General features: G+C 37.9%; 1 protein-coding gene and 1 long non-coding RNA gene across 6 annotated transcripts in view; one reads left to right on the top strand and one right to left on the bottom strand.

Moving 5' to 3' along the window:
- LOC117197567 (uncharacterized) overlaps positions 1-21,938 on the top strand; it is a 215,344-nt gene that overhangs the window by 151,497 nt on the left and 41,909 nt on the right. The gene's annotated exons all lie outside the window — the stretch shown is intronic.
- Positions 628-2,900, bottom strand: LOC101285559 (microtubule-associated protein RP/EB family member 1-like). The gene has a single exon (XM_033409897.2). It carries the CDS (start codon positions 2,889-2,891, stop codon positions 2,085-2,087), a length of 807 nt encoding a protein of 268 aa, XP_033265788.1. The 5' UTR covers positions 2,892-2,900; the 3' UTR covers positions 628-2,084.

Here is a 21,938-nt window from a genome sequence, read left to right as displayed (position 1 = left end):
ATTAGGTCAAGTTTTTTGATGGTGCTGTTACAGTCTTATATATCCCTGCCGATTTTCTGTCTACTTGTTCTATCAAGCACTGAGAGATGAGTGTTAAATCCTCCCATTGTAATTGTGAATTTATCTTTGGCTCCTTTCAATTTTTCACTCCTGTTAGACTTTGTTCATATATTTTTCAGCTCAGTCAGCTAGGATTACTATGGTTTCCTGATGGATTGAGCCTTTTAACATTATGTAATATCCCTCTTTATCCATAGCAATTTTTCTTATTCTAGAGTCCACTTTGTCTAATATTAATGTAACAATTCCAGCTTTCTTTTCATTAGCATTTGTGTGATATATCTCTTCTCATCCTTTTACTTTTAACTTATGCATGTCTTTATATATTTTTTTTTTCTTGAAATACAGAATTTTATTTAGAAACTGTTTAAAGTAGCAAAAAACCCTGTCAAGACAGACCAGGTGGAAAACGGGTTCCCAATAAAATGGAATTTTAGGGCAACAAAAGTCTAAAAGGCCACAAAAGAGAAATAGCACCACTGTTATTTGAACAATGGCTAGCGACTTGCATTTTTTGGCATTGTTAATCACTGAATCTGGGTTTTCCTCTGAATTCCACACAGAGCATGCACTACACAACAATTTTATCATAAAATACCTGCTTGCTACACACATTTTAGGACAAGCTACCACCAGAAACAAATCAATACAAATACATCAGGGGCAGAACAATCTCAGTAGTGGGTAACACATTTTGCAGAATTCTGCCGAACAAAGGAACTGAATAGGCTGTGGGCAAAGCAAATGAGGGAGTTAAGGAATGAAATATTTTAAATATTAATAATTAACTCAGACATGGTACTGTATTTTCTGCAAAAGAAAATTAACATTTAGTAACACGCTAACATTTTTATCTCCAAAGAGATTAGTGCACTGGCAAAGTATTCCGATAACAGTGGAGGGCTGTGGACAGCAGGTACCGAAAACACCCAGCCTTGCAGATCCCAAGGTAGCAGTGGCCTTCCTTCACTGATCACTCCCTTTGCCAGAGGTCCAGAAAGAACTTGCAGCATGATCACCTGCCTGCTGAACTTCCACTCTAAGCAGCAAACTTTAAGGAGCCAAAGAGGAGTCCCCAGTGGGCAAGGGGAGCAGAGAAGAGAAACATGTTAAATGTAAACTTAAAAGACAGTAAAATGGGACACAACCCCCATTCAAATCCCAGAGATGCGGGCAAGTCCCCAAAAGTAGTTGTTAGATTTAAAAACTGGACACACCTCATTTCAAAAAAAAACAAAACAAAACAACAACAACAAAACACAGTACATAGAAATATCAGGGATAACTGGAAAAATCACCAGAGGAATGTTCTATGAAAATCAAGCTCTTCGACTCAACATGTCTCAGGGCTGAAACACACCCCTCTATTCATCCAGGCAACAATGCCTCTTGCTTCTTATCAGGGATGCAACTGGTCAAGGACACTAAATGGCTTTACAAATCAACTTTTCAAACTTTCCTTTTGGGCCAAGGTCTGGGCCTATGAGGATCAGGCAGCCCCGTGAGGGCTGGGAACAGCAGGTCCCAAAGGTTCCAGGTTCTGGCCCTTCCTTCCCAGACACAATGTCAAACACGAAGAAGCTCCTGTCATGTTACATTTTACATTTTGAAATATGGAAGCATCTTTTAAATACTCTTAAGGCATTTATTTATTAAAACGTTCTCTGTCAAGATTTCACATTAGCTTAAAATTCAAACCAGTCTTTACACATCTCTACTGAGGTCTCCCCCTTCTCCAGCCATCAGTGCTACCAGCATCCACACAGTGAGCCCCATGGTCAGCCTCTTTGTTCCCTGGGTGAACCAACTAGATGTTAATACTGCTCTGCTACAAGGAAAAAGCTCCTAACTCAAACTTATTGGAAAAGGAGTGAAACTTCTGCAAAGTGCACTTTAAGAAGAGGTACTTTTTGCTTATGAAAAGAAACCAGTGAGTCCTCTAAGAATAATAAAAGGGAATATTTTACAGTTAAGCACATGATTTGGAGTGAAGAATTCGGATGATGCTCAGCTGGTCCAGGCTGTTAATACTCTTCTTGTTCCTCCTGCGGGCCCCCTTCATCAGGTATCACGAAGCCTTCATCTGTGGCATAGAGAATGTCCACAATCCTCTGCAATACAGGGTTGTTTTCCCCCTCGTTCTCCTGGCAAATGAATTCAATGTTCCTTAGCTTTCCAAAGTAGAAATCTCTCTCTTTCTCCAAGTCTTCGACGGTAAGTTTCAATACGTTGACCTGCTGCATCAATTCGGCTGCTTCATCATCCCCGTTCCCCACACCAGGATTCTTCCGCACCACGCCCGGGCCAGCCTTAGGGGTTGCAGTAGTTCTGTGTGTTGCAATGGGCCTCTGTGGAGCTGCACTGCTAGAGCTGAGAGGTTTCTTCGGTTTGTTCAGAGCTGGAGCAACAAGGGAGGGGGCCACTGCAGTTTCTTGACCTTGTCTGGCAGCTACAGGGTCACAGTCTTTCCCATCATAGTTTGCATCAAAAAACTTCTTGAACCACTGAACGAAATCAAAATTGTCCTGAAACTTTCCTTTTACTAATTTGTCCACAGGAATTATTTTGTCAACACCCATCCTCTTAAAACCTGCTTGTAGTATTTTGAAGTTCTGGATGTATTCATGTTCTAGCTTAGCTTGGAATTTCACTTTCTTCAAGGCAATGGAGCCAGGGAACAGCATGTCCATAAACTGACAATAGGCAGCCCCTGAGCACAACTGTTCAATCTTTGTCAGATTCAACTGCACAGACTCATTGATCCAGGCCAGCATGTCATGTCGACTGAGGTTATCACTGGTGCCCGACGTTGAGTACACATTCACTGCCATCTTCGGCTCTCAGCTGGACCGCGTCCGCTGCCCGTACCCGGCTCCGGTTCCGTCTTCCCATGTCTTTATATTTAAAGTAAGTTTCTTGAATACAGGATGTAGTTGAGACTATTTTTTAAAAATCTAATCTGACAGTCTCTGTCTTTTAATTGATGTATTTAGACCATCGCTTTTAATGTAATTATTTATATTTAGGTCAACCATTTTATCATTTTTCTATTTGCCTACTCTCTGGTTGTTTGTTTTTTTCTTTTGAATTTTTATTTTATATTGGAGTATAGTTGATTCACAATGTTGTGTTAGTTTCAGGTGTACAGTAAAGTGATTCAGTTATACAAATACATGTATCTATTCTTTTTCAAATTCTTTTCCCATATAGGTTATTAGAGAATATGGAGGAGAGCTCCCTGTGCTATACAGTACATCCTTGTTGATTATATATTTTAAATATAGTAATGTATATATGTCAGTCTGAAACTCCCAATTTTTCCCTCCTCCCTCCCCACCTTTCCCCTTTGGTAACCATAAGTTTGCTTTCTAAGTTTATGAGTCTGTTTCTGTTTCGTAAATAAGTTCATTTGCATCATTTTTTTAGATTCTGCATATAAGCAATATCATATGATATTTGTCTTTCTCTGTCTGACTTACTTCACTTACTATGATAATCTCCGGGTCCATCCATGTTGCTGCAAATGGCATTATTTTATTCTTTTTAATGGCTGAGTAATATTCCATTATATATATGTTCCACATCTTCTTTATCCATTCATCTGTCGATGGACATTTAGGTTGCTTCCCTGTCTTGGCTATTCTAAACAGTGCTGCAATGAACATTGGGGTGCATGTATCCTTTCAAATCATGGTTTTCTCTGGATATATGCCCAGGAGTGGGATTGCTGGATCATATGATAACTCTATTTTTAGTTTTTTAAGGAACCTCCATACTTTTCTCCATAGTGGTTGTACCAATTTACATTCCAACCAACAGTGTAGGAGTGTTCCCTTTTCTCCACACCCTCTCCAGCATTTACTGTATGTGGACTTTTTGATGATGGGCATTCTGACAGGTGTGAGGTGATATCTCATTGTACTTTTGATTTGCATTTCTCTAATAATTAGTGTTGTTGATCATCTTTTCATGTGCCTCCTGGACATCTGTATGTCTTCTTTAGAGAAATGTCTATTTAGGTCTTCTTCCCATTTTTTGACTGTGTTTTTTGTTTTTTTGATATTGAGCTGCATACGCTGTTTGTAGATTTTGGAGATTAATCCCTTATTGCTTGCTTTGTTTGCAAATATTTTCTCCCATTCTGAGGGTTGTCTTATGGTTTTGTTTATGGTTTCCTTTGCTGTGCAAAAGCTTTTGAGTTTAATTAGGTCCCATTTGTTTGTTTTTGTTTTTAATTCCATTACTCTAAGAGACGGATCAGAAAAGACATTGCTGTGATTTATGTCAGAGAGTGTTCTTCCTGTGTTTTCCTCTAAGAGTTTTATAGTCTTACATTTAGGTCTCTAATCCATTTTTAGTTTATTTTTGTGTATGGTGTTAAAGAATGTTCTAATTTCATTCTTTTACATGTAGCTGTCTAGTTTTCCCAGCACCGTTTATTGAAGAGACTGTGTTTTTTCCATCGCATATTCTTGCCTCCTTTGTTGTAGAATAATTGACCATGGGTGCGTAGGTTTATCTCTGGGCTTTCTATCCTGTTACATTGATCTCTATTTTTGTTTTTGTGCCAGTACCCTACTGTTTTGATGACTGTAGGTTTGTAATATAGACTGAAGTCAGGGAACCTGATTCTTCCAGTTCCATTTTTCTTTCTCAAGATTGCTTTGGGTATTCGTAGTCCTTTGTGTCTCCATACAGATTTTTAAAGTTTTTGTTCTTGTTCTGTGAAAAATAACATTGGTAATTTGATAGGGATTGCATTGAATCATAGATTGCCTTGGGTAGTATTGGCATTTTGACAATATTGAGTCTTCCAATCCAAGAACATAGTATATCTTTCCATCTGTTTGTGTCATCTTCAGTTTCTTTCATCAGCATCTTATAGTTTTTGGAGTACAGGTCTTTTGCCTTCTTAGGCAGGTTTATTCCTAGGTATTTTATTCTTTTTGATGCAATGATAAATGGGATTGCTTCTTTAATTTCTCTTTCTGATCTTTCATTGTTAGTGTATAGAAATGCAACAGATTTCTGTGTATTAATTTTGAATCCTGCAACTTTACTGAATTCATTGATGAGCTCTAGAAGTTGCTAAAGGTAGCATCTTTAGGATTTTCTATGTATAGTGTCATGTCATCTGCAAGCAGTGACAGTTTTACTTCTTTTCCAATTTGGATTCCTTTTATTTCTTTTTCTTCTCTGATTTCCATGGCTAGGACTCCTAAAACTATGTTGAATAAAAGTAATGAGAGTGGACATCCTTGTCTTCTTCCCGATCTTAGAGGAAATGCTTTCAGCTTTTCACCATTGAGTATGATATTAGCTGTAGGTTTGTCATAAATGGCCTTTATTATGTTGAGGTATGTTCCTTCTATGCCCACTTTCTGGTGTCTCCTCTCTGTTTGGCTCCTCTGTACATCATTTAATGCTTTTTTTTGAAATAACTGAATATTTTTTTGTTTTTAATTTTTATTTATATATTGGCTTTTTAAATTATATCTTCATATATAATATATATCTAATATACCTATCAATGTTATATATAATTTTTTAGTGATTACTCTAGAAGTGATACAGTATAAACCTAACTTTGCAGTCTATTTAGAGTTAATATTTTACATTTTCAAGTAAAATATAGAAGACTTACAACCAAAAAGGTACTATTAACCTCCCCACTTTGTTATAGTTGTCATAGGTATTATATAAACATACACTGAGCCCTTCTCTTAGGGTTCTGTAGATTATCATGTTTTCTTTCAGCAGTCATATGTATTTTTGAAAACCTGAAAGGAAAAAAATAGCCTATTATATTTACCCTTACTGTTTCTATTCCCTCATTTCTGAAGACTGGAATCATTTCCCTTTAGCCTGGAAAACTTCCTTTAGCATACATTTTAGAGCAGTTCTGCTGGTGACAAATTCTCTTTGGTTCGTCCCTTCACTTGAGAATGTCACTATTTTCCTCTCATTTCTGAAGGCTATTTTCACTTGATACAGAATTGTGGGTTGACATTTCTTTCAGCACTTTAATGATGTTGTTTCACTATCTTCTGACCTCCAAGGCTTCTGATACGAAGTCAGTAGTATTTCAAATAGCTAATCTCCTATATATAATGTGTTTTCTCTGGCTGCTTTCAAGACTTTTTTCTTTATCTTTAGTGTTTAGCAGTTTGATTTTAATGTGTCTGTATGAGCTGTCTTTTTGGATTTGCTCTGTTTTAGATGTGTTTGACTTCTTTATTCTGTAAATTTATGTTTTTTGTCAAATTTGCTAAGTTTGACATTTTTCTTGCTTAATTTTTTTTTTCTCTGCTAATCTTTCCCTTCTCCCTCAGGGACCTCAATGACATGAATGTTAGACCTTTCAAAATTGGCACACAGGTCCCTAAAGCCCTGTTCATTTTTTCTCAATAATTTTCATCTGTTCTTTAGTTTGGGTAATTTTTATCCATCTATATTTATTGATTTTGTTCTTTTTTCTGTCATCTCCATCCTACTATTGAATCTATCCAGTAGTTTTTCACTTTCAGATGTTGTATTTATCAGTTTCAAAATTTCCATTTGGTTCTTTTTCATAATTTCTATTTCTTTGCTGAGCACGTCTATTTTTCCATTCATTTCAAGAGTGTTTGTCTTTACCTCATAGAGAATGATTATCTAGCTGTTTTAAAGACTTTTATAATTTTAACATCTGATTCACCTTGAGGTTGGCATCTGTTGATTGTCCTTTCCCTTGAGAATTGGTCAGATTTTCCTGGTTCTTGGTAGGCTGAGTAATTTTGTATTATACCCAGGGCATTCTTTATATTCATTTGTGAGTCTCTGGGTCCTGTTAAAATATTCTGGGGAATGTTGATTGTTTTCTTTTAGTCGGCCACCAACCTGGTTGGGTTCAGATGACAAGTTCTGTCTCGCCTTCAGTTGGGAGCCTTTTCTCACCTTTTCCTGATCCCTCCTCCATAGGATTTCCCCCACACTCTCCAACTTCAGGGGCTCCCTGGCCTGGTCCTCTGGCTAGAAATTTGGGGTTCTCTTGTTGATTTAGCCACTGACACTGTTGCAGTTTTGCATGATTGGGCCCATGGAAAATACTGACATGGTCACAGAACAGAGAAGAAAGCACAGCACTCTTTGCACAGCAGGATCCCCCTTTCTCAGAGGCCCAGGCTTCTTGCAGGTGCCTGGCTTGTTGCCCTTTCCATGGTCCTGCACTTCTCAGACTGAAGCTGGCCTTGGGGTGGAGCAAGGAGGGAAGAAGGAGATTAAAAACGATGTGAACTCCTCCACATTCTCTGGCTTAATTTAAGGGCTACATTCACCAAAAGAGGTCATTTCTTAGAGTTTTTGCTTCCTGCAACCACTTTGCTATTCCCCCATTTGACTCACCCTTCAGTTAAAGCCAAGAGATAAAGGAAGAAAAGATAAAACCATATAACTCGTTACCACCATACTGATTATACTTCAGGTTTTGACTTCCTTCACCAATCTACCTGCTGTTATTTACTTTTCAGGATCCTCAGGTAGCTGCTTTCTGAATTCTGTCCAGCATTTTTAGTTGTCATCATTTGGATAGGCTGTAGTAGACTTGCTCCACTGCAGTTGGAACTAGAGTTAAGCCAGTTTTTACTTTGGGGCCTTAACCTCTGGCTTCTGCATTTGATAGCTCACGTTTGGGCCCTTACGCCTGCATGGTTCGTGCAGATTCAGAAAACTCAGGTTGACGGACAGAAAGATTTTGTCTCTGTACAACAAGGAGTACATTCTTACCTCCCAGGTTTATGCAAGCTTGGTTCTCTGTCTCTGTTGCTTTGATCTCTGTTTGTGTCAGGGCATTAGAAATTAATTGGCATTGGTCTCATCATCTTCTGGGGCAGATAGAGCCAGAAAGGCTAAGTACAAGTCTAGTCTCTTCTCCTTACTAGCTGTTTGATACTGGAAGGGCTGCTTTACTTCTCTGAGCCTGAATTTCCACAACTATAAAGTATACATGAAAATGACTGACTTGAAGGCTAGTTCACTTAACAGTTATTTATTCAGAATCTGTCACATGCCAGACATTATTCTAGGCACTGGGCATATAGTAATGAAAAAAAGCAGACAAAAATTCCTGTCTTCATGAAGCTTATATTCCAATGGTGAGTGGTGGACAACAAAAATATGAGTGTGGGAATTAGATATAATTTATTAAAAGCAAGACTAATAAGTGCTCAGTATATGCTCCTCACCTAGACATGGAACACTTAAATAGCATGTTTCTCATGGTGTAGGTGGCAGTCAACTTTCCCTGGCATAGTGATGAGAATTAAAGTGAGCTCCAAGTAGTTTGACTTAAAACAAGTCTTGGCTTCACTTCTCTGACCATCCCAGTTGTGCATGTACTTCCTGCTTACATCCAGAAATGGAAGTGCTCCAATACTGGACAGACCCCATTGACAGCATCGCCCAGTTGTAACTATTCCAGGCAGAGCAATTATATGTAAGAGATGAGGCTTTGCTTAGAAAAATGGGCCTGGAATAAAGTCAGATCCTTGATGACAGTGAGTCTTTTTAAATCTTAAGACCAAAAGGTCATCGTGGTTTCACTCTTGTGGCTACTGTAGTGGAAGAATAGATAACCTACATTCACTGATTTATACGGATGGCAAAGTTACAGTAAGTTAAAATAATTCATTTGCTATGTGCACACTTTCCTATCCATGATCTCCTTTAATGCTCACAATATCCCTGGAAGGAGAAGGAGAAAAAAGAGAAGAGGGAAAGGGAGGAGGAGGAGGGAGAAGATGAAGACGATGATGATGGTGTGATGAGACTAACAGCTAACATTTATGGAGCACTTGCTATGAACTAAACACTTTATATACATTGTCTCATTTAATAAATGAACAGGACCAAGATTACTGTATTGGTTTCATTTCAGGGAAGACTGGGGCTTGGGGAATCAGTGGCTGGGATAGGTCTCAACCCCAGGCCCAGTCTACTGTCCCCTGTCTGCCTGGAGGACGGGCAGAGTCAAGGTCCTGTTAGTCATGTGACTCCAGCCACCTCCCAGGGCCCCCCCTGCAGGGACCTGCCAAGCCCTCCTCCCTCCTTCCCATCCCACCTCCCACCATCTCGGGCACAGGCGGGTTAACAGCAAGGCCCCTCTGATGCAAACATTTCCTGGGTGGCGACCTTGCCCCAGATCCGGGAGCCTGGGCTGTGGAGTAGTGTGTCTGTCACACTAGCTGGTTATCACCCAGGAAAGTGTGACACTGATCATTGTGACGTGGCTGATCCAATGGTGCCGTTCAGATGCGTGACTTGTTGACTTGGCTGTTTTGACACGGACATTTTGACATGGTCTGAAGAGAAACATTGAAAATATATTAAAATTTCAACTTACAGTGTTTGTTTTATTACCTAATAATGTGAAGGATGTCCTTGACTCTATCCCTGTTGCCTGAATATGAGGTTCTAGAATGGAGGAGGCCCTTGGCTGGAGTGGGGGTGAGGACGGTGTGATGAAATCTTTAAAAACTGTATTTCTTGGTGGTAGGCAGGCATGAAGACTTGGCTGATTTCTTTTTGGATGCCGCATCAAAAAACTCCAAATCCTTATGACAGGCCACTCTTCACTGGGCATCCCTAGGGCAGGTCTGGGGGTCCAGGCACCAGAGGGAACCAAAGCCAGGGTGGTCCCTGACCCACAAAAAAGGAGGGCTCCGGAACGTCATGGCACTTGTTGTATCCCTCTTGCCCCAATCCATCTTTATTTCCGTCTCCTCGTGCCACAGTCTCTGCTGCCTCTTCTCCTCCTGGGCTTTTCCATGAGAGCACTTGGATGGGGTGTGTGGACACAGACACTAGGCTCTTTCTTAAAACGGCTTCTTTGGTGTTTCAAGGTTTCGACTGCTCATCTTTGGCTTTCCTCAGTGCATGTGCTGCAGTGGTAAAAGCAGGAGCTAAAATTGGGAGGCTGTCTCAGATCCCGGCTTTATAAATGGGAGATATTGTCTACTGAGAACGTGAGCTTTCAAGTCAGGTGGACAAGGGTTTAGCCTGGCCTCTACCACTTAACTGATCAGGTAGGCTAACTTCTCTGAACCTTGGTGCTGTAGACTGAGTTGTGTCCCCCCTACATTCATATATGGAAGCCATAACCCCCAATGCGATTGTGTTTGAAGATGGGGCCTTGAGGAGATAATTTGGTTTAGATAAGATCATGAGAGTGGAATTATTGCCCTTATAAAAATAGACACCAGAGAGCTTGCTTATGTGCCCCCTGCCAACTCCCCCACCCCGCCCCATGTGAGGACACAGTGGTAAGGTGGCCGTCTGCAAGCCAGGCAGATCTCTCACCAGAACCTGGCTATGCTGGCACCCTGATCTTGGACTTTCCAGCCTCAAGAAGTATGAGAAATTAAACTGGTTGTTTAAGCTACCCAGTCTGTGGTATTTTGTTATGGCAGCCAGAGTAGACTAAGGCTCTTCGTTTCCTCACCTGTGAAATGAAGGTTGTAATGTTTATTTCATAGACTTTAGAGAGTTTGAACTAAATGAATATGTGACTAGGAGCCTGCATATTACTAGACATTTCTTTTCATTAATATCATCAAAAATAGTCGTCATGATAATTATAAATAACAATAATTTCATTTTAGGGATGGGAAGTTCCACTGAAATGAATTATCGAGATAACACAATTTTACTTTCTTATGCAACAACTCTGAAACCAAACACGTTCTAGACCAAATAACATATATCACATACTTTCTGCCTTCTTAAATAGTACCATGAAAATAATATTTCATAGTGCATAACATTAGTAAGAGTATGGTTTTCTGAAAGTTTTGTTTCATATATTTATACATAAAATTATACATATGAGTATACTGAAATGTAAAGTATATTTCTAATGACATGATTTTGAGCATTTTTCATATGCTTAATTGCCATCTGTATATCTTCTTTGGGAAGATGTCTATTCAGATCTTTTACTCATTTTCAAAATTGTCTTTTTTCCCCTTATTATTGAGTTTTAAGAGTTTTCCCAGTCTTTGACTTTTCTTTTATTCTCTTAACAGTGTCTTTTGTAGAGAAGTTTTAAATTTTAGTAAAGTTCAACTTACCAAATATTCCATTCATGGATTGTGATTTTGGTGTTGCATCTAAAAACTCATTGCCAGGGCTTCCCTGGTGGCGCAGTGGTTGAGAGTCCGCCTGCCGATGCAGGGCACACGGGTTCGTGCCCCCGTCCGGGAAGATCCCACATGCCGCGGAGCGGCTAGGCCCATGAGCCATGGCCGCTCAGCCTGCGCGTCTGGAGCCTGTGCTCCGGAACGGGAGAGGCCACAACAGTGAGAGGCCCGCGTACCGCAAAAAGCAAAACAAACAAAAAAAAACCCTCATTGCCAAACCTGAACAGGCCTATACCTGTCAAAGTAATTGAATTTATTTTCAAAAACCTCCCCACACAGAAAAAAAAAACTCCAGGCTCAGATAATTCCACTGGTAAACTCTAGCAAACATTGAAGGAATATATAACAGGAACCTTACACCAAATCATTCGGAAGACAGGAGGAAGGAATATTTCTCAACTTGTTTATGAGGACAGCATCACCCCGGTAACAAAAGCTGACAAAGACACAAGAAAACTATAGATTAATATCTTTCATGAACATGAGAACGCAAGATGCATTAAGGACACAAAATCCTTAATATAACTTTGTCAGATCAAATCCAGCAATGTGAAGAAGGATACACATCATGATCAAGCAGTGTTTATTCTAGGAACACTAAGTTGATTTAATATTTGAAAATCAGTCAGTATAAGTCACCTTAACACAGAATAAAGGAGGAAAACCATATGATTATCTCAAAGACAGAAAAAGCATTTGACAAAACTCAACAGCCATCATCCTCATAAAAACTCAGCAAATTAGAAAGAAAAAGGACTTTTTCAACCTGATAAAAGACATCTACAGAAAACCTACAGCTTATTTCATAATGGGGAAGTATGAAACACTTTCTTCCTAATGTTAAAGACAAGGTAATGTTGTTCACCCTCATCACTTCAACATTGAACTGAAGATCCTAGCCAGTGCAATAAATCAACTAAAGGAAGTAAGACATACAGACAGGGATGGAGGAATTAAACTTGTCTTCATTGGTGTATAATATGGTCATGTATATGGAAAAATCCTAAGGAATTTATGAAAAAGCAACTAGAACTAAAAAGTGAATTTAACAAATTCAGAGGGTACAAGGTCAATTTGCAGCAATCAGTTTTTTTCCATATACTAGGAACAAACAATTAGAAAATAAAATTCAAGAGACTCTTGCATTTATAATAGCATAAAACCCATACAATACATAAGGGAAAATTTAACAGACTATGTGTAATACCTCTATACTAAAAACTGCAAAACATTCCTGAGAAAATTTAAAGAGACTTAAATAAATTGAGAGATATATCATGTTCATGGATTGTAGCACTCAGTATAGTTAATATGTTAGTTCTTCCCAAGTAATGCAGTCCAAACCTGTTACAGCAGATTTTTGTTTAGAAATTAACAAATTGATTCTAAAATTAATATAGAAACACAGAGGTCCTAGAATATCCAGAGCAATCTTGAAAAAAGAAGAACAAATTTGGAGAATTTAAACTACCTGATTTCAAAACTAACTAAAAAAGTACAGCAAACTCTAGTGTGGTATTGATTTAAGGACACACATATAAATTAAAAGAACAGAAGAGGAAGTTCAGAAATAGACCCACATATATGGTAAATTAATTTTCAACCAAGATTCCAAGGTAGTCCAGTGGGAAGTGGATATTCTTTTCCAATATTGTTATTGGAACAACTGGATAGCCATATGGAAAAGGAAAAGCACCTTGACCCACTGTACCTTACACCATAAACAAAAATTAACTCAAATGGATCATGAACTTAAATGTAAAGTCTAAAATTTAAAACCTTCTAGAAGTTTAGATAGGAGAAAATCTACCCCACATTGGGATAGACTAAAATTTATTTGGGCACAGAAAAATCACGAATCATAAAAATTTATAAACTGGATTCAGTAAAGATTAAAACCTTCTACTTGTCAAAAGACACATTTAATAAAACGGAAAGGCAAATAGACTCAGAAAATATTCACATATCTGATCAAGGACTTTAGCTAGAATATGTGAAGAGCTTTATAGCTCAATAAGACAGAAAACCTAGTGTTAAAATAAGCAAGATATTTTGAATAGACACTTCACACCAGAGCACATATGAATGGATGATAAGCACATGACTATACATTCAACACATATTTAGCAGGAAAATTCAATAACTCATCCACTAGAATGACTACAATTCTAACAATCTTTTTTTCATTTTAATTTGCAATTTAATCCCCAAATTGATTTACACTGTTCCCTCCAGAAAATATAAAGATACCAAAAAGGACAGTCATCTCTATCGTATCCTCAATGATAAGTTTCTCAGAAAATTTGTGCAGTTTTATTATTATTAAATATATCATCTTTATTACATTATCCTCAAAAGCAGGCTACTAAATAATTATATTTTAGATTAATGTTAATTTTTTTCCAGTTTTATTGGGAAATAATTGAAATATATCATCGTGTAAGTTCACCATGATAGTTTGATATATTGTATATCGTGAAATGATTACCAACAATAGGGTTAGTTAACATCTATCATCTCATATAGATAAAATAAAAAGAAAAGCAAATTTTAAATTTATAAATATTATGAGATGAATATTTAATACCTCTACCTCTTCTTCCTCTCCCCCAAATTTTATCATACTTTTAATTATATCAATAATTAGTGTTTGCATCATTATAACAATGTAAATATGTTCTCTGCAGAACCTATTAGAATACTGTGATTACATGTCATTTTAAAATTTTAAGTATAATTGACCTATGATACTATGTTAGTTCCAGGCGCACACCATAGTGATTCTATATTTCTGTACTTTACAAAATGATCACGATGATAAGTCCAGTTACCATCTGTCACTATACAAAGTTATTACAATATTATTGACTATATTCCCCATGCTGTACATTTCATGCCCATGACTCATTTATTTTATAACTAGAAGTTTGTACCTCTTAACCTTCATTACCTCTTTTACCCATTTTCCCACCCCCACCCCCTCTGGCAACCACCTGTTTGTTTTCTGTATCAATGACTCTGTTTTGTTTTGTTTATTCATTTGTTTGTTTTTTTAGATTCCACATATAAGTGAAATCAAACACTATTTGTCCTTCTGTGTTTGAATTACTTCACTTAGCACAGTACCCTCTAGGTTCATCTATGTTGTTGCAGATGGCAAGATTTCATTCTTTTTTATTGCTGAGTAATACTCCAGTGTGTGTGTGTGCGTGTGTGTGTGTGTGTGTGTGTGTGTGTGTGTGTGTGTGTGTGTGACATCTTCTTCATCCATTCATCTATCGGTGGACACTTTGGTTGGTTCCATATCTTGGGTATTGTAAATAATGCTGCAATGAACATAGGGGTGCTTATATATTTTCAAATTGTTGTTTTTGTTTTCTTTGGAAAAATATGCAGAGGTGGAATTGCTGGATTGTATGGCAGTTCTATTTTTAATTATTTGAGGCATCTCTATACTGTTTTCCATAGTAGCTGCACCAATTTACATTCCTACCTACAGTGCACAAGAGTTCCCTTTTCTCCACAGCCTTTTCTTGTCTTTTTGATAATACCCATTCTGACACATGTGAGGTGGTATCTCATTGTGCTTTTGATTTGCATTTCCCTGGTGACTAGTGATGTTGAGCATCTTTTCATGTGTCTGTTGGCCATCTGCAAGTCTTCTTTGGAAAAATATCTATTCAGGTCCTCTGCCCATTTTTTAATTGGGTTGTTTGGTTTTTGTGATGTTGAGGTGTATGATTTCTTTGTATATCTTGGATATTAACCCCTTAACAAATATATCATTTGCAAATATCTTCTCCCATTCGGTAGGCAGCCTTTTCATTTTGTTGATAGTTTTCTTTGCTGTGTGAAAGCTTTTTAGTTTGATGTAATTCCATTTGTTTATTTTGCTTTTGTTTCTCTTGCCTGAGGAGGCAGGAACAAAAACATATTGCTAAGACTGATATCACAGGGTGTCTACTACCTACGTTTTCTTCTAGGAGTTTTATGGTTTCAGTGTTATATTTAAGTGTTTAATCCATTTTGAGTTTATCTTTGTGTATGGTATGGGAAAGTAGTCCAATTTTGATTCTTTTGCATGCAGCTGTCCAGTTTTCCCAACACCATTTATTGAAGAGGCAACTGTTTCCCCATTGCATATTCTTGCCTCCTTTGTCATAGATTAATTGACCACATAAGTGTGGGTGCATTTCTGGGCTCTCTATTCTGTTGCATTGATCTATGTGTCTGTTTTTGTACCTCTACCAAACTGTTTTGATTACTGTAGCTTTGTAGCATAATATGAAACAGGGAACATCATACCTCCAGCTTTGTTCTTCTTTCTCAGCCTTGTTTTGGCTATTCAAGTTTTTTTGTGTTTCCATACAAATTTTAGAATTATTTATTCTAGTTCTATGAAAAATACCATTGGTATTTTGATAGGTATTACACTGAATCTGTAGACTGCCTTGGGTAGTATGGTCATTTTTTAAAAATTTTATTTATTCTTGGCTGCGTTGGGTCTTCATTGCTGCATGTGGACTTTCTCTAGTTGCGGAGAGCGGGGGTTTCTCTTCGTTGCAGTGCGTGGGCTTCTCATTGTGGTGGCTTCTCTTGTTGCAGAGCACAGACTCTAGGCACGCGGGCTTCAGTAGTTGTGGCTCACGGGCTCTAGAGTGCAGGCTCAGTAGTTGTGGTGCATGGGCTTAGTAGCTCTGCGGCATGTGAGATCTTCCTGGACCAGGGCTCGAACCCATGTCCCCTGCATTGGCAGGTGGATTCTTAACCACTGTGCCACCAGGGAAGCCCAGTATGGTCATTTTAACAATATTCATTCTTCCAATTCATGCACATGGTATATCATTCCATTTGTTTGTGTCATCTTCAATTTCTTTCATCAGTATCTTATAGTTTTCCAAGTACAGGTATTTTACCTCCTTAGTTACATTTATTCCTAGGTGTTTTATTCTTTTTGATGCAATTGTAAATGGGGTTGTTTTCTTAATTTCTCTTTCTGAGAGTTCCTTATTATTGTATAGAAACCCAACAGATTTCTGTATATTAATTTTATGTCCTGTAACTTTACTGAATTTATTTATTAGTTCTAATACTAGTGGTGTCTTTAGGATTTTCTATATATAGTATCATGTCATCTGCAAATAGTGACAGTTTTACTTCTTCCTTGCCAGTTTGGATTTCTTGTCTGTTTATACTGTGTTGAATAAAAGTAGCAAGAGTGGGCATCTTTGTCTTGTTCCTGATCTTAGAGGAAATGCTTTAAGCTTCTCACCATTGAGTATGATGTTGGCTCTAGGTTTGTCATATATGACCTTTATTATGTTGAAGTATGTGCTGTCTATATCCACTTTGTTGAGAGTTATCACAAATAGATGTTGAATTTTGTAAAAAGCTTTTTCTGCATCTATTGAGATGGTCATATGATTTTTATTCTTCAATTTATTAATGCAGTGTATCACACATCATTGATTGTTCAGTGGATATTGAACCATCTTTGCATTTCTGGGATAAATCCCACTTGATCATGGTTTATGGTCCTTTTAATGTATTGTTGAATTTGGTTTGCTAATATTTTGTTGAGAATTTTTGCATCCATGTTTATCAGCAATATCAGCCTATAATTTTCTTTTTTTGTGTGGTGTGTTTGTCTGGTTTTGATATCAAGGTGAGTTTGGAAGTGTTCCTTCCTCTTCATTTTTTGGAGAATAATTTGAGAAGGATATATGTTAACTCTTTTTGAAATGTTTGGTAGAATTCACATGTTATGCTCTCTGGTCCTGGACTTTTGTTTGTTGGGAGGTTTTTGATTACTGATTCAATTTCATTACTGGTAACTGGTTCATATTTTCATATTTCATATTTCTTTCTGATTCAGTCTTGGGGTATTGTACATTTCTAAGAATTTATACATTCCTTCTAGGTTGTCCATTTTATTGGTGTATAATTGTGTATATTAATCTCTTATGATCCTTTGTATTTCTTTGGTGTCAGTTATAACTTCTCCCTCCTCATTTCTGATTTTATGTATTTGGGTCCTCTCTGTTTTTTTCTTAATGAGTCTGCCTAAAGGTTTATTGATTTTGTTTATCTTTTCAAAGAGCCAGCTCTCAGTTTCCTTGATCTTTTCTATTGTTTTTTAATTTCTATTTCATTTATTTCTCCTCTGTCTTTATGATTTCTTTCCTTCTACTAACTTTGGGTCTTCTTTGTTCTTATGTTGTTAGTTCCTTTAGGTGTAAGGTTAGATTGTTTATTTGAGATTTTTCTTATTTCCTGAGGTAGACTTGTATCACATCAACTTCCCTCTTAGAACTGCTTTTCCTGTGTCATATGGACTTTGGGTCATTGTGTTTCCATTTTCATTTGTCTCCAGGTGCTTTTTGATTTCCTCTTTGGTTTCTTCCTTTGATTTCTCCATTGGTTGTTTAGTAGCATATTGTTTAGCCTCCGTGTGTTTGTGTTTTTTGCAGTTTTTTTCCTTGTAGTTGATTTCTAGTCTCAACATTGTGGTCAGAAAAGATACTTGATATGATTTTAATCTTCTTAAATTTACTGAGACTTGTTTTGTGTCCTAGCATGTGATCATCCTGGATCTGTTCCATGTGCACTCGAAAAGAATGTATATTCTGCTGCTATGTGATAGAATGTTGGACTAAGTCCATATGATTTAATGTGTCATTTAAAGCCAGTGTTTCCTTATTGAATTTCTATCTGGATAATCTGTCAATTGATGTAAGTGGGATGTTAAAGTCCCCTATTATTATTACGTTACTGTTAATTTCTTCCTTGAACAACACTTGTTACAGTTGCACCCTTGAACAACATGGGGTTGAACTGCTCAGGTCCACTAATACATTGATTTTTTTTTCAATAGTACATACTATAGTTGTACATGATCTGTAATTGGTTGAATCTGTGCATGTGGAACTGTGGATGTGGAGGAACTATGTATATGGGACTGACTATAAGTTATAAGCAACTTTTTGACTGCATAGAGGGTTGCCCTAACTCCTGCGTTGTTCAGAGATCAGCTGTATTTAAGTGCTCCTATGTTGGGTGCATATATATTTAAAATTGTTATATCCTCTCTTTGGGTTGGTCCCTTTATCATTATATACTGTCCTTTGTCCCTTGTTACATATAGTCTTTGCTTTAAAGTCTATTTTGTCTGATGTAAGTATTGCTACCCTAGCTTTGTTTTCATTTCCATTTGCATGGAATACCACTTTCCATCCCTTCACTTTCAGTCTCTGGTGTCTTCAGATCTGAAATGAGTCTCTTGTAGGCAATATATATATGGGTCTTATTTTTTTAAACCATTCAACCACTTTGTGTCTTTTGATTGGGGCCTTTAGTCCAATTTACATTTAAAGTAATTATTGATGGGTAGGTATTTATATGCCATTTAAAAAATTGGTTTCTGGTTGTTTTTATAGTTCTTCCCCCCCCCCTTTCTTCTTTTGCTCTCTTCCCTTGTGATTTGATGTCATATTTAGTGTTTGTTTATATTTCTTTTTTTGTGTGTGTATCTAGATTTCTGATTTTTGATTACCATGAAGTTTTTATAAAGCTATATATATGATTATTTTAAATTGATGATCTCTTAAGTTTGAATGCATTCTAGCAACCTTGCATTTTTACTCCCCCTGCTCACATTTAATGTTTTTGACATCACATTTTGCATCCTTTTGTGTATCCCTAAACTACTTATTGTATATATAGATGATTATATTTCTTTTGTATTTTAACCTTTCTTTAAAAGTGGTTGATCTATTACCTTTACTGTATATTTGTCTTTACCGATGAGATTTTTTCCTTTCATAAATTTTATATTTCTAGTTGTGGTCTTTTTTTAAAATTTTTATTATTTTTGGCTGCATTGGGTCTTCATTGCTGCACATGGGCTTTCTCTAGTTGCAGCGAGTGGGGGCTACTCTTTGTTGTGGTGCGCAGGCTTCTCACTGCAGTGGCTTCTCTTGTTGCAGAGCATGGGCTCTAGGCACGCAGGCTTCAGTAGTTGTGGCGCACAGGCTCAGTAGTTGTGGCTCGCAGGCTCTAGAGCGCAGGCTCAGAAGTTGTGGTGCAGAGGCTTAGTTGCTCTGCGGCATGTGGGATCTTCCTGGACCAAGGCTTGAACCCTTGTCCCCTGCACTGGCAGGCGGATGTTTAACCACTGTGCCACCAGGGAAGTCCCTCTAGTTGTGGTCTTTTCTTTTCTGTTTAGAGAAGTCCCTTTAACATTTCTTGTAAAGCTGGTTTAGTGGTGCTGCACTCTTTAACTCTTGCTTGTCTGTAAAATTCTTTCTCTCTCCTTTAAATCTCCTTACTCTTGCTGGGTAGAGTATTCTTGGTTGTAGGTTTTTTCCTATAATCGCTTTAAATACATCATGCCCCACACCCTGCTGAACTGCAAATTTCTGTTGAAAAGTCAACTGTTAGTCTATGGGAGTTCCCTTCTACCTAACTAGTTGTTTTCCCCTGCTGTTTTTAAGATTCTCTTTATCTGTAATTTTTGTCATTTTAATGATAGTGTGTCTTGGTATGAATCTCTTTGGATTCATCTTAGTTGGGACTCCGTGCTTCCTGGACCTGGATGTCTGTTTCCTTTCTTAGGTTAGTGAATTTTTCAGCTATTATTTCTTTGAATAAGTTCTTTGTCCCTTTCTTTCTCTCTTCTCCCCTGGGACCCCTGGGACTAGTGCCAACTGGCTAGAGGGCAGGTATGCCCCCAGCACTATTAAGGTAGAGGGAGGGCTCCAGAATGGCACTTGCCAGCCCAGCATTCTCATGGTGGAACAAGCGCTCCAAAGTGGCTGCCGCCAGCATCTGTGTCCCAGGGGGCATCACAGTTGCCTTCTGCCTCTTCAGGAGGCTCTCCAAGATAAGCAGGTAGGTCTGACCCAGGCTCCTTTCAAATTACTGCTTCTGCACTGAGTCTCAGAGTATATGGGATTTTGTGTGCACCTTTTGAGAGTGGAGTCTATGTTTCTTAAAGCCTTCTGGCTCTCCTGTAATGGTGCTCTGCTGGCCTTCAAAGCCAGACGTTCTGCGGCTTCGTCTTCCTGGTGTAGGACCCCTGGGCTAGGGAGCCTGCTGTGGGGCTCAGACCCCACATGTCTTGGGGAGAATCTCTGTAATCGTGATTGTCCTCCTGTGGGTTGCCTACCCAAGGGTGTGGGTCTTGATGGTACCGCATCTTCATCCCTCCTACCCGTCTCATGTAATTCTTTCTTTACATCTTTAGTTGTGGAAAATCTCTTCTGCTAAGCTTCAAGTCATTCTGATTGATAGTTGCTCTCTAAACAGTTGTAAGTTTGGTGTGCCTATGGGAGGAGGTAAGCTCAGGGTCTTCCTACTCTGTCATCTTGGCCACTCCCTGTAAGATTTTAATGAGTGACAATGCCAAATGTTGGCAAAGTTGTGGAGCAATTAGAATGCCCATACATTGCTCTCTATGGGGATGTAAAATCATCCAGCCACTTTGGAAAAGAGTTTGGCTGGATGAAACATATGCTTACCATATAGCCCAGCAATTAAACTCCTTGTTATTTACCCAAGAATAATGAAAAAATATGCCCCCCCCAAAAAAAAACAAAAGAAGAATTGTACGTGAACATTCTTAGAAGTGTTATTTATAATAGCCCCAAACTGGAAACAATCCACTGGCCATCCACTGGTGAATGAATAAACAAATTGTAGTATGTCCATACTATGGAATACTATTTGATAATAAAAAGGAGTGAACTATTCATACATACAACAGAATGGATGAATCTCAAAGAGCATGAAGCCAAGTGAAAACACTACATACTGTATGATTTCATTTGCGTGCAATTCTGGGAAAGGCAAAACTGTAGTTACAAAATGCAGATCAGTGGTAGGTTGAGGATCAGGGCTCAGGGGAGGGGATCAACGGCACGAGGGCTCAAGGGAACCTTTGGTGATAAAACGTTTCTGTGTCTTGATTGTGGTTGTGGTTACATGACTATATGTAATTACTAAAGTTAATCAAACTGTATCCTTAACATGGGTGAGTGTAATTGACTCTACTTTATGCCTCAATAAATCTGTAGAAAAAGAAAATATGTCAAATACCTAAAAAAGCTGACATTTTCAAGCGCCAGTGAGGATGTAGAGTAACTATAACTCTCATATATTGTAGGTTGAGGTGTAAAATTGTACAACCTCTCTGGGAAACGGGTTGGCAGCTTCAGTTAAAGTTAAATACACACTTAACAGTATTTCATTCTTAGGTGTTTATTCAAAAGAAATGGAAACAAAAAAAAAAAAAAAAAAAAAAAAAAGAAATGGAAACAAATGTCCACCAAAAGACTTTTATATGAGTATTAATAGCAGTTTCACTCCTAAGAGCCCCAAACTAGAAACAATCCAAATGCTCATCCGTAAGTGAATGGATAAACAAGTTGTGGTCCATTCATCCAATGAAACACTGCCTAGCAATAAAGGTCAGAAAGCTACTGAAATACACAGCCTCATGGATGAATCTCAAAAACGTTATGCTGAGTGAAAGAAGAGCACATCTTTCATGATTCCATTTACATGAAGATTTAGAACAAGCAAAGCTGTAGTGATTGAAATTACATTCATTGCTGGCTGGAGGTAAGGGAAATTGACTGTACAAAGGGTACGAGGGAACTTTTGGGGGTGATGGAATTACTCAAGATCTTGACTGCTGTGGTTACG

The sequence above is a fragment of the Orcinus orca genome, chromosome 3 (genome assembly GCF_937001465.1).
Source record: "Orcinus orca chromosome 3, mOrcOrc1.1, whole genome shotgun sequence".
Classification (NCBI taxonomy): Eukaryota; Metazoa; Chordata; class Mammalia; order Artiodactyla; family Delphinidae; genus Orcinus; species Orcinus orca.
Note: the sequence above shows the minus strand (reverse complement) of the source record. Positions and strands in the feature narration are given on the sequence as shown.

Excerpts from the sequence above, each read along its gene's own strand:
- LOC101285559 (XM_033409897.2), bottom strand. The coding sequence starts at position 2,891 with ATGGCAGTGAATGTGTACTCAACGTCGGGCACCAGTGATAACCTCAGT.